This window comes from Pinus tabuliformis, chromosome 3_2 (genome assembly GCF_031772625.1).
Source record: "Pinus tabuliformis cultivar Carrire ecotype Pingquan chromosome 3_2, CPIR1, whole genome shotgun sequence".
Classification (NCBI taxonomy): domain Eukaryota; kingdom Viridiplantae; phylum Streptophyta; class Pinopsida; order Pinales; family Pinaceae; genus Pinus; species Pinus tabuliformis.
Genome location: NC_142302.1, coordinates 792,407,469 through 792,420,406, shown reverse-complemented (window position 1 = coordinate 792,420,406; position 12,938 = coordinate 792,407,469). Strand labels below are relative to the sequence as shown.

Below are 12,938 nucleotides of genomic sequence, written 5' to 3'. Positions count from 1 at the left end.
GGGGTAAAAGAAATTCATGGCTCTGTTCCATGAGTTCCCCCACCGAGTAGCCAGCCTTCTATATCTGCGCCACGTCGAGCCATGAGCTGTCCTCCATTGGACGGTCTCTCCACTTGACGAGGTATCGTAGATATTCTTTCCTACATGTCTTCTTGGCTACCTGGGTACTGAGGATCCCTTCAATCTCATGGGACTGAGCTGAAGGCAATTGTTTCTTCCAAGAACTGTCTCCAAATTGGGTGTCTCATTCTGTCCATACCACACTGTCATCCTCTGCTTGGGCATTATATGGGAACAGATTTCCCACATTGAAAATGGTTGATATGCCTATATCAGGTGGCAGCTGAATCTCATAAGCGTTGGATGAAAATTTAAGTAAGATCTTGCATGGACCAATTTTCTTATATTTTACTTTATTATACATGCCCTTAGGAAACCGTTCCCTGCACAGGTGCGCAACAACCTCATCCCCAACATTAAATTGCACTTATCTTCGCTTTTAATCTACTTGTTGCTTATATTTCTGTACACTGTCCTGCAATCTTAATTTGACCCTTTCATGAAGTTCGCTCATTGCTTCGGCAAAGTCTTCCCCATCCGCGCTTCTCCATTACAACTTTCCCAAATCTCGCAGTTCATGTATTCCCCGAGGATGCATGCCATACAAAATCTGGAATGGGTTGTGTCCGGTGCTATGATTGGGCGAATCGTTATAAGCGAATTTTGCTTGAGCTCGAGCTCGATCCCATAACTGTGAATTTTCTCTAGTTAGACTCCGTAATAAATTTCCCAAACTCCTGTTCACCACCTCCATTTGTCCATCAGTCTGCGGATGATACACAGAGCTGAAATTCAATTGCGTGCCCAACTTTTTCCACAGGGTGCGCCAAAAGTTTCCTGTGAATTTTACATCCCTGTCTGAAATGATAGATCTGGGTAGGCCATGTAGTCTAACAACTTCTGTGAAAAACAAGTGTGCCACATACATGGCGTCACTAGTTTTCCGGCAAGGAATAAAATGAGCCATTTTTGAAAATCTATCTACCACCACCATTGCTGAATCATATCCTCGCTGCGTTCTAGGCAGTCCTAGGACAAAGTCAACGCTGACTGCGTCCCATGGTCTGCTTGGAACAGGTAGTGGTGTGTAAAGTCCAGTATTCTGACTGTGTCCTTTCACCAGTTGGTAGACTTTACACCTGTTTACATATCTTTGTACATCCCTGCTCATTTTAGGCCAATAATAAAAATGTCCGAGTTGCTCCCAAGTTTTGTTGATTCCAAAATGTCCCGCTAATCCACCACTATGCTTCTCCCGTACAATATTCTCCCTCATTGGACAGTCCGGGATACATAACTTCCCACCTTTGAACAATAATCCTTCTTGTAAATTATAGTCTAACCATGGGCTTGCATTCCTCAACACGGGATTTTTTCAAGCTTCAAAAGCTTCCTTGAAATCTGTGTCGGTTTGGTACAAATCCTTCAGATGTTCGAACCCCATCACTTGTATGCTACTTTCCTGTAAGAGCAAAGCTCTTCTACTCAAGGCATCTGCCACTTTATTGGCTTGCCCACTTATGAGTTTTAACACAAAAGTTAAACTTTGCAAGTATTCTACCCATTTGGCATGCTTATGGTTTAACTTGTGCTGTTGCATTACATATTGTAATGCCGAATTATCAGAAAATAATACGAACTCATTGCCCAACAGGTAGTGCCTCCAATGTTTTAAAGCTTGGACCATGGCATAAAATTCCTTGTCCTACGAGGAGTATTTATGCTGGCTCTCATTTAGTTTTTCACTAAAGAATGCCACTGGTCTGTCTTCCTGGCTGAGCACTGCGCCAATAGTTGTTCCAATTGCATCACACCGAACCTGAAAGAGTTTATTAAAATCAGGCAGCCTCAAGATTGGCCTCTCCATAATCTTCCGCTTCAAAAGCTGAAAATTGTCTTCTGCCGCCTTGGTCCAACAAAAAGGCTGACTGGCCTTTTTGATGGTCTCTAGCATCAGTGCGCAGATTTCACTGAAATTCCTAGTAAATTTCCGATAAAAACTTGCCAGTTCGTGAAAACTACGTATCTCAAATAAGATCTTCGGTGACAGCCAATTTATGATTGTTGCAATCTTTTCTGGGTCCATTTTCAATTCATTTTCTACAACTACAAACCCCAGATAGACCAGCTCCTTCTACAGGAAAGTGCATTTCTTTAAGTTTATCAGCAATTTGTTCTGCTATAACTTCTCTAACACCCTTCGAACATGTTGAAGATGTTCTCCTTTCGTTCTGCTGAAAATCAAGATATCATCAAGGTAAACTATCACGAACTTGCCAATAAATTCCTTTAACATCTCATTCATCAATCTCATAAAAGTACTATGAGCGTTGCTTAATCCAAATGGCATGACCAGCCATTCGTGCAGACCTTCATTGGTCTTGAAAGCTGTCTTCCACTCATCTCCTTCTCTAATCCTGATCTGATGATAACCACTCTTCAGATCAATCTTCGTAAAATAAGCTGCTCTGCTAAGACAATCCATCATGTCATCCATTCTGGGTAAGGGAAATCTATACTGAATAGTGATTTTATTAATAGCCCACGAATCTGTACACATTCGCCATTCTCCACCCTTCTTAGGTGCAAGTACTGTTGGTACCGCACAAGGGCTCAAACTTTCTCTGATCAGTCCCTTGTCCAACAACTCTTGCACTTGTTTACGAATATCTTCATTGTCTTTCGGACTCATTCTATACACTACCTTGTTCGGTAGGCTTGCTCCAGGTATAAAATCGATATGATGGCTAATACTCCTCTTGGGAGGCAACTTATCTGGTAGATCGTCGACTACAATGTCTTTAAATTCCTTTAACAACTCCTGAATCTCTGCAGAAAATTCTGACTTTTCTGTGTTCAGCAACTTCGTTTTTGTCCTCCTTACAATCGCATAATTGACCTCATTTTCCTCAATCTGCTTCACAAACTATTTTCCTCCTATTAACAATGCTTTTGTTCCACTTTGTTCTGCTGCATCCTCCTCTTTGATGGGTACAAGCATATGTTTGATCCCATCTTTCACAAATTTATAAAAATTCCTCTTCCCATCATGCGTCACCTTCCGATCATACTGCCACGGTCTTCTTAGCAGTATATGGCATACGTCCATTGGCATAATATTGCAGACCACCGTGTCTCGGTATTTGCCAATGCGGAATTCAACCTCGCACTGTTCATCAGCTAATAGTTGGTGGCCTTTCTGTAGCCATGAAACTTTGTAAGGTGTGGGATGCTTAAGCCGCTTCAATCCCATCTTTTCCACCATTTCGGTGGCAACTAAATTGTCTGTGCTTCCGCTGTCTATGATCAATTTACAACACTTCCCGTGTGATTTGCAAACTGTTCGAAATAACGCCTTTCGCTGGGTTCGTTCAGCCATCTCCTTGGCTGGCTTCAACAAAACTTTGTTCAAAAGTAAAGCCTCTTTTGTTTCTGCCACGTTTTCTATCTCCCGGGGCTATGCTTCAGCTTCCTCAGGCTGCGCAACAAATGCTCCCCTCTGGCCAGCGTGCTCAGCTTCCGGGCATTTGAAGGATCTGTGCCCCCACATATGGCACCTATAGCACTGGACATTAGTCCCCCTTCCACGACCATTTCCTCTTCCCCGCTGATATGGTCGACCTCCTCTAGTGCTATCTCCCTTCTCTGCTGTTCCTGAAGCTCTAGAACTGCTACCTTCTTCGCTGTTAGTGGTAGTTCTCCCTTTGCCGTAGGACTGTCCTTGTCCTCTGCCATTTCCTCGCCCTCTCCTGTTATTCTGTTTCCTATTAATTTTCTCTTCAGCCTTTACAACACTCTGAAAGGCCTCTTCTATATTTCGTGGAGAGAGAATACTGATCTCATCTAATATTTCCAATCTCAAGCCATTCACGTACCTCATTGTTTTTTCTGGAGTATCATCCGTATAACCAGCACATAAATTTACACGATAAAACTCCTCTGTGTACTCCTTTATAGTCATACCTTTCTGCCTTAAATTATGCACTCGTCGATAAAGTTCAACCTGGTAGTCTTTAGGCAAAAATCTGCCCTTTAGTTTTGCCACCATCCTTGGCCACTTTCTTATTGGTAACTAGTTCATTTGTCTTCTGTTTGCTTGGACACTATCCCACCATAAGGCAGCGTGTCCTTTTAACTTAGTCGCAGCAAATCTAACTCTTTTATCCTCATTGATCTCATCATTTTCAAAATACTTGTCTAATTCACTTACCCAATCCAGCAAAACATCTGTGGACAGACTGCCATCATAGTTACGGATCTCAGGTTTGGGTTTACTGCTAGCTAACAGTACCGATCTCAACAGTCTTAACTCTGGGGCTTCTTCCTCTGACCCATCTGTAGCAGTTTTTGCCTCGTCTTCACTATCATACCCAAGTTCTGGATCTCTTCACCTACCTGCCTTTACTACTTCCAAGCGAGTAGTAAGGATTCTCAACTGTTCTCTCAAGCCCTCGACTGCTACTCTGCGTGCACCTCTTCCTCGTCCTCGTCTTTGTACTTCCATATTTCCCTGTTTCCTTAAAATGCTGCTCTGATACCTCTTGATGGGGCCAGCCCACGTGGTCCCGCCGTCAATGCGCTGATAATGTTATGTACCAGCAATGAATATAATAATAATAAGGTTTTCGGATATTTGTGTTGGTTGATAAATGTAATTTGCGTTGTATTGATTTTGGGTTACGGTGATTTGTACCCTGATTACTTGCCTGTTTAACACTTGTCCCTCCTCGGTATTCTACGAACCCACCCTGGTTTGTGGTTTTTACTCCTTCGCGCTCATTTTATTCTCGTTGTTTCTCCCGGTCATTTGCTCTGCGAGCTCTGCAGCTACAGTGGTTTTGGTTGTGGTTTTCTGAGGCTTGTCTGCCTGGTTTGCTGGTTGTGAGCTCCTGGTTGCCTTCTCGACTTCGGTCGTTTAGCTCTCGGCCTAGAATGCTTCTGTTCTTCCGGCGATTTATTAAGGCTCTGGTAAGTTTTGCATAACTCTATTCTTCGGCTTGCATGTTGGCTGTTACTGTGAATTCAGGTTTTACTTTTAAGGGTCCTCGCCTCTATGTGTTTCTGTCTGTGTCTCTGAGCGGTTGCAGTTGCTCTGTTAATGGTTCCCGCCTCTGTGCGTTGCTGTCTGTATATCGTGAGGGTTTAAGTTATATGATAGCTGTGTAATGCTTGATATTTCCTTCAGTATTGGTTCAGCTTCTCCACAGACTTCGCCAGTCTGGTAGCGCGTTCTCCGTTGGGTTCTCTGCCAACTCGTCCAGTAAGTCTCTGTTCTATGTCGAATATTTGCAATCCTCCTTTACCTATATCTGATGTCTCGGCTCCTTCATGAGTAGGAGGGTCACTTCGTGGTAGAATGGTGGCTATGGTTCGTCGGACAGGTATTGTGACATTATGGTTCGCTTCTCGTTCTCTTCAGTTCCTTTTCGCTTTGTTGGTACCATTACTTGGAACCTAACCACTCTTGGTCGCTCTCTTGCAGGTGAAATCGTTCGAGGGTTTCGGTGTTTGAGCTCTTAGCTGTTCGGGCAAACACGGATAGCTTCTCTATTGTTTGGTAGCTTGCTTGTATGGGTGTTTCGATTTTATTGGCTAAACTTTGTTTTTTGGCCTTAGGCTGCTCTCTGTCTATACTTAACTCTCTTTGGTCGTTGGGCACGACGTTGGCTATGGTTTTGGGTCCTACGGGAATTGGCTTCTGTTTGCTGTTAGGGTTGATTACCCACGACTGTGAATTGAGTCCAATCTTCTACTTTGGACAATATGTAAATGTATGATGAATTTGGGCGACTATATTATTGTAACCATATGAATTTAATGATGGAATAGATTCGACTTGCGTTTGTAATTTCACATACCTGTTACGAGGTCTTTTAATTATCTGGTTATATTGATTCGTGTTGTTACTTGTCGTCCAACTGGTTTATCTTCTTCTCTTGGTCCAGAACCTGTAGCATTACATTCGACATTATTCATATAATAAATTATTAGCAAAGTTATACAATCATTGAGGACGTTGTAGGATTGTGTGTGCACATAATAATTATATTACTCTCTCTGTTTCTTTTCATACACAGTCGAACCCTGTAATGGGCCTGTTTCTCTCCTTTAGTAGCACTATTTTCAAACGGTTTTGTAATTGTTGTTGGTTTTTTTTGTTGGTTACATCAGTTGTGTCTTATGTGGAACTTTTTCATAGCTGGTTAGTACACTTTCTTTTCATCCTTTTACAACAGTAATATAGCTGTTTGGAAACAAACGATTCTAACTAATTACTACTGCTCCTAATTAAAAGTCATTACATTATTCTTAGGCAACTTTAATAAAAAAAAAAAAAGTAAAATAAAATAAAGGCAGATATACTATCCATCCAGCGAACTGTGTTCTCTGTCCTTTTTAGAAACCATGTCAACCTTGCTTCTGCCTTTGCCCTGTTAGCCAGATGCTCCTGCATCATAGTGATGCCATTCAGACTAAAAATACGCTCACGATATTTTGAAGGGTTGTAATAGTAGCATTCAAATAATTCATCACTAAATTCTTAGAAGTGTATTTTAATGTCTGGACTGTGTTTGGATTGGTAAAGTGCCATGTTGCAAGTCTACACGTTATGTTGGATACTTGTCACAGATACCGAATTTCTCTAAACTTGAACAAATGTATCTTTTGTGTGTCCTATGGGATATTGCTAGGCCATGTGGTATGTAAGCAAGGACTAATGGTAGACCTTGCAAAGATAGCGGTGATTATTAATTTAGAAGCTCCAAAGAATGTAAAGCAGTTACACGCAACGTTGGGCCACACCAGCTACTATAGAAATTTTATCAAGGCTTATGCATAAATAAGTGTTTCAATGGTGAAATCACTGAAGAAGGACATGACTTTCTACTAAGATGAAGAGTGTCAGTGCAGTCTGGATGTATTAAAGGAAAAGATGCTGATTGCACCCATTATGGTATTCCCAAACTAGAAGAAATAATTTCATGTTCACGTGGATGCTTCTTGTATTACGTTGGGTGTGGTATTGACCCAAGCAGGCAAACATGAGATATATCACCCTATAGCCTTCATGAGCAAGAAAATGTCAAAGGCCGAGAAGAACTATTCAACTAGAAAGCATGAAAGATTGGTGATGGTCTACACGATGCAAAAATTTTGACACTACCTATTAGGTGCGCATTTCAAAATGTATACAGATCACTTCACTCTCAAGTACCTAGTCAACAAGCTTGTGTTGGGGGGGGGGGGGGAGATCTGTAGGTGGTTATTTTTGTTTCAGGAATATGACTTTGAGGTGATTGTCAAGCCTAGATGACTGAATGCAGGTCCAGATCATCAATCTAGAATTGAGATAGGCAAAGAACCTACTAATTTGGAGGAAGGATTACCAAATGAGAAGTTCTTCATTGTACACAGGATAAATGATCATTTTTCTAATATAATCCAGTTTTTGACTACTGAAACAACCCGGAAAGGATACTCTACATAGTAGAAAAAGGAGTTGGTGGTCCACGCAACTGAATTTTTTGTGATTAACAGACACTTATATGAGATGGGCACTGATGAAATACTATGCTAATATGTTCTAGAGTTTGAATGCTCAAGAATCCTCGTTGAGGCACATGGAGGAGTGGCGCAAGGAAACTATGCAGGAAGAGCAAACAAGCAGAAGATTCTACGTGCAGGATTATGGTGGCCAACAATGAATAAAGATTCTAAGGCATATTGTAGGGCATTGATGCATTTCAAAGGATGGGAAAGCCATCACGAAGGGATGAATCGCCTTGAAATCCTCAGATTTCATTACAGGTGTTTGATAAATGGGTGATTGACTTTGTGGGTCCAATAAAACTACCAAGGAAAAACACAGGTGCACAATACATTGTTACTGCGATAGAGTATTTGATAAGATGGGCAGAAGCACAACTGGTGAAGGACTGTAGGACTGCTATAGCTGCGAAGTTCCTCTTTAAGTATGTGCTGATAAGGTTTGGGTATCTGATGATACTAATGAGTGATAGGGACACACACTTTTTAAATGAAACTATATCCATAATGCTTGAATACTTTCAGGTTTATCATCAAAAGGGTATGCCCTATCATCCTTAGGAAAATGGTATGGTGGAAGAATTCAATAAAATTCTAGAAAATGCATTGATGAAGGTCTGAAACACATAGAATAATGATTGGGATGTGCACATACCAGTGGTCCTATTGGAATATAGGATGACATGTAAGAAATTAACAAGACAAACTCTGCTCAGGTTGGTCTATGGGATAAAGCCTGTGGTGCCCATGGAGTATATTGTGTTGATTTTGCAAATTGCAGCATTGACTACTATGGTGGATTGCGAGACTATGGAGGAGCGCCTCGTGTAGTTGTTGGAATTATAAGAAGATATATTTCTTGTAGGATTTCACGAACTGGTGTAAAAGGAGAGTGATAAGGTCTGGCATGATCAACATATTAAGTTTCACACCTTCAAGGTGAATGACTTGGTCACTCTTTATGATAGAAAATTTACAAAATTTCCTGGGAAGTTTCAAATGCATTGGCTAGGACCCTATGTATTAAATGAGATTACAAATGGTGGTGTATTTCAGCTCGCGAAGCTAAATTGGGAATTATTTCCAAGAAAAGTAAATGGAAGTCGATTGAAATTGTATCAAGGGGGTCCTACCACTGTGCAATGACTACATGATGGTCAGACAGTCATAGTACTCCAGGAAACTGCATGGAAGTACGAGACTATAAACTTCACTACCCGAAGAATGTGAAAATTAAGGAAGGGGGTTGCATGAGGGAAGAAAGAAGTTTGCTAGAAGCATTTGTGCCATGGAGGATGGTGTCATGCAACAAGCTCTAAAAGTAACCATTCTATTACAACACTTTGCTTTAAGAGAATTTGCTGCCAGAAATATTCCTATGTGCCAAATAAGGATTGGGGGGAACTTCTTTCACAGTCGAAGTTCACAAACTTTCCTGATTGGACCCATAAGATCATCCTTGGGAAAATGATTGATCTTGCAGAAGCCAGAAGTTCTGAAGCCGCTGTCTCCAAAGTTGTAGCCCCTGAAATTGTGTCGGAAATAGAAGCTACATCGTCTATGCCTATGGTGTCGACGTCACCTAGGCCGAAACCATCCGCTACTAAGGAGAAATAGAAGAAACCACAAGCTGTTCGAGTGAGGTAGTCACCGAGGAAGAACCCTATGGAGGTTCAACAGAAAGGGAAGATGGACAAGTCGAAACAACCATGTGAACCCCTGGATCTTGATGAAGAGGATCTTCGCGAAGGGGTTGAAGAGTTCGACATTGAGGAGGGAGATCCTATCACTAGGCTCCTCAAGTATATCCCTCCACGAAGGGGAAAAGAGAAGGTACTCCTGGATCTCGATAAATCTAAAGTCACAGTCTTTACACCACTATTGCTGAAGAAAGTGTCATTTAAAGGCACCTTCTTAGGGCACATTCCCACACTCAAAATGGAGGATTGGGATTTGGCTGATCTCGAGAAATTCCTGCATTTGGTGATAAACAAATATTTGGTAAAGATATACTATGAGGAGACCAAAGTCACACGACTAGAACCCATGAAGTGGGTCGCAGGAGTTGAAAAGGCTGGGTTGCTAAATATGCTATAAGTACCACATTTTAGCAAGATCACTATCAACATGATATGTGTAGAACAATTGCTTACACTGGTTCATGATGGGTGTCTTTGGTTGGGAGAGCCCATCCCCATCATAGATATGTTGATCCACCATATCACCAAGTTTCCTTACCAAGGGATGGATCTAGACGAGGAGTTCAAAGGCAAGAATAAAGAAAAACAACTCACAAATAGAATGAAGAATGAGTTGGCTTAGTGAAGAAGTCACACGGATACTCTATCTGTTCCATCATAGATAAAGCGGTTTAGTTTGCTTCCCAGATTTTGGCTTGGAAGGTCATGAGAAAGTGCCATGTAGATGAGTTGTTAGCACCAATCATTTCATTGGCTGCACAATGCGCGAAGGGGGTGCAGTTCAACTAGGCACAATATCTGTGTAAGGAGTTTCTATTGAATTTTTGTGAAGCATAGGACGGCAACAAGACATTCCACTATGCCTATCTACTATTGTTAATTGCCCTAGTTGCATGGACACTACCAGAAGAAAGTCAGTTCCCTCTATAGGATGTCAATTTACCAGAGGCTATGAAGTTCACTTCGTTATGGGCAACAAATGTTTCGGAGAGGGTCATGGAGACGAAGATATCTTGGGTACTGGTCGAGATGGACCTCTGCACGGTGATGAGCTAGAGGCCGAGTCTCTCACTTACCCTATTTGAGTAGTTGGAGTCCTACGACGAGTTTAAAGCAAATTTTCAAAATGTATCCATATGCGCGAGATGAGATCCTAAGAAGGTATGGTACAAGTTTCTGTACCTAGTCACTGATGCAGATGTACAGGAAACCATGGGAAAATGGCCAAGGGAGTGGCTACACTAAACATTTCTTGGTGCGGGAAAAAGCAAAGGTAGAGAAATCTCCTCCGTGCAAAAGCAAAAGGAAGCTGAGAAGGTTGCCGCTTGAGAGCAAGCAAAACAGAAAAAGAAGGAAGCTACTGCTAGGGCAATTGCTGCTAAGGAAGTTTTTGATAAGGAGCACACTGTGAAGGATGCCAAATTGGAGGTTGAGGAGTCTTCTTCTCAACATAATAGGGAAAATGAAGGGTCCGAGGAGGAAGTAGGTGGTGGTGAGGAGTAGATCACTCCTTTAAGAATCATAGAGCACCAGAAGGAGATGATTTCCAGACCCAGGAAGAAAAAAATCAGACAAGCACGTTCATGTAAATCCAATCGTCCTCACTGAGGGAGACTTGGATTAGATCGAAGAAAATTTCCATGATACAGTGATGAAGATGTGGACACAATTTTAAAAACAATACCAATAGGCACTAGCGAATGTGTAGAAGGATCTGTTTGACTTGCAAATTCAAATAGGTCAACTTTGGGTGAGCGTGGGATAGGCCAGCGTGGGATAGGCGAGCGAGATTCAAGCGAGCCTGCAGCAAGTGAGCACGACTGTGCTGGAAACATATAAGAATGTGGACCTTAGATTCATTCCATTAGCATAGGGATCACTATGCATAGAGGCAGATCAACAAAACACCCATCTCAAACAGATCAAGGATGTGGGTGTCAACTTAGCAGTGCTACCTATTCAGACCCTCCATTCACTTCATCATGGGGTATCAGATGAGCTTAGGATCAGGGAGAAATTCACGCTATCAATTATCAGCGACGTAAAGATGAAAAATGAGTATATTTTCATAGAAAAGGCTCAGGAGCTAAAGGAAAAGGAAGAATTGGCCACACGAAGCCAAAAATTGGAGGCAACAATTTCACAAGAATATAAGATGATGGAAGAATTTCAAATTCCAGAGGATGCAGCAACAACAACAAATATTCAGAAGTTGGCTACTATAGTCAGAGAAATGAAGGATGATATTGACTGAGTAACATTTGAGTTCCAAATGAAGATCTGAGAGCTCTAGCTGAAATTGTAGCCAACCACTCTGCCAAAATTCCAAGAGCAATGCAAAGCAACCATTAGGGAGAGCATGACCACTTTGGATGCAACAGTCATAGGCCACACACTGATCTTCGAGTAGGAAATGGAACTATAGACAACTCTGCGGCAGGACCCAAACCTGTTAAAACTTGGCATAGATATCTGGGAGATGTAACAAAATTTTAATGAACTGAGGGCGACTCTGCAAACTTTTGTGCCAGTCCAGTGCTTTGCTCACTTGATCGAAGGAAAATAAATTCAAACATAGATTGAGGAGTTGCAAAGGAAAGAGGTTGATTTAAAGGCAAAATACAACCATACATAGAGGAAGCCAACTAGATTACTCGGTTAATCCAAGAGAAGTTGAAGACACTTGAGTAGACACAAAGTACGATGGGACTCATGATGGAAGACCCAACTATTAAAAAGTTGGTAGAGTAAGTGCAGCAGGTCATAGTGCAGGGTTCTGCTAACATAGAGGTGTTGATGGTGGATTCCAATGACCTCCACAATAAGATTGATGTGCCAGATGAGTGACTCGAGGGCGCGTCACTCAATTTGTGTTGGGGGCCTATTGGTATGAGGTCCCTGGGATCAATTTTGTTAAGTTTTGGGCTAATTTTGTAATGAATGTAAAGTTTTTGTGAAATGTGAAAGCAAAGCGTGAAGTTAGTAGAAGTCAAAGGGGATTTAGTCCCTTAGTTGGGTAGGTTATAGAGTTGTTTTAAGACCCTCCCATCATCGACAGACCATAGTATTGTAAAGAAAATGCTATAAATAGATGAGTCATAGCGAGTCTAAGTATGAATGAAATATAGAAGAATCATTGTATGGGAAAGGTGATAAGGCAGGAAAAGTTTGTTTCATGTACTTAGGCGAAAGGGGAAGGCTCCTGAGGCTAAGTGCACGAATACCTTGGTAAGTTCACAAGTTGAGTGCGCGGGTCCCTTCAGCTAAGTGCACAGGGATAAGAAGTCTGTAATTGAACACTTACACTTAATAAAGACTATTTGGGCTGAAATTGATGCATCTGTGTCGCATTATTTACTTCTGCTAAGTTCATGTATCTTCGCTTTGTGATATATTTTTTATCAATTAATGCTTGTTTACTGCACGAAAGTGGTAGATCTGTAATATTTATGCATGATAAATAAAATTAAATACCTTTTCAAAGATCTAGAAGTCATTTAGATATATTTGTAGTAGTTATCTATTTACAAGGATTATAGTTGTGTGAAGGTAGATATAAGCCATAGGAACTTCAGTAGACCATCACACAGGCCTCTAGATGTAGAAACCTAGTTCTAGCATCCCCCAATA

The 12,938-nt window shown here is 41.4% G+C and overlaps 1 protein-coding gene across 1 annotated transcript; it reads right to left on the bottom strand.

Moving 5' to 3' along the window:
- Positions 1 to 3,517: 3,517 nt before the first annotated feature.
- Positions 3,518 to 4,108, bottom strand: LOC149182978 (uncharacterized). The gene has a single exon (XM_089414755.1). The coding sequence runs from the start codon at positions 4,106 to 4,108 to the stop codon at positions 3,518 to 3,520; it is 591 nt and encodes a 196-aa protein (XP_089270881.1).
- Between the last annotated feature and the right edge of the window lie 8,830 nt (positions 4,109 to 12,938).

What these genes read in the sequence shown, in the direction of transcription:
- LOC149182978 (XM_089414755.1), bottom strand. Translation starts at nt 4,108, where the DNA reads ATGGTGGCAAAACTAAAGGGCAGATTTTTGCCTAAAGACTACCAGGTT.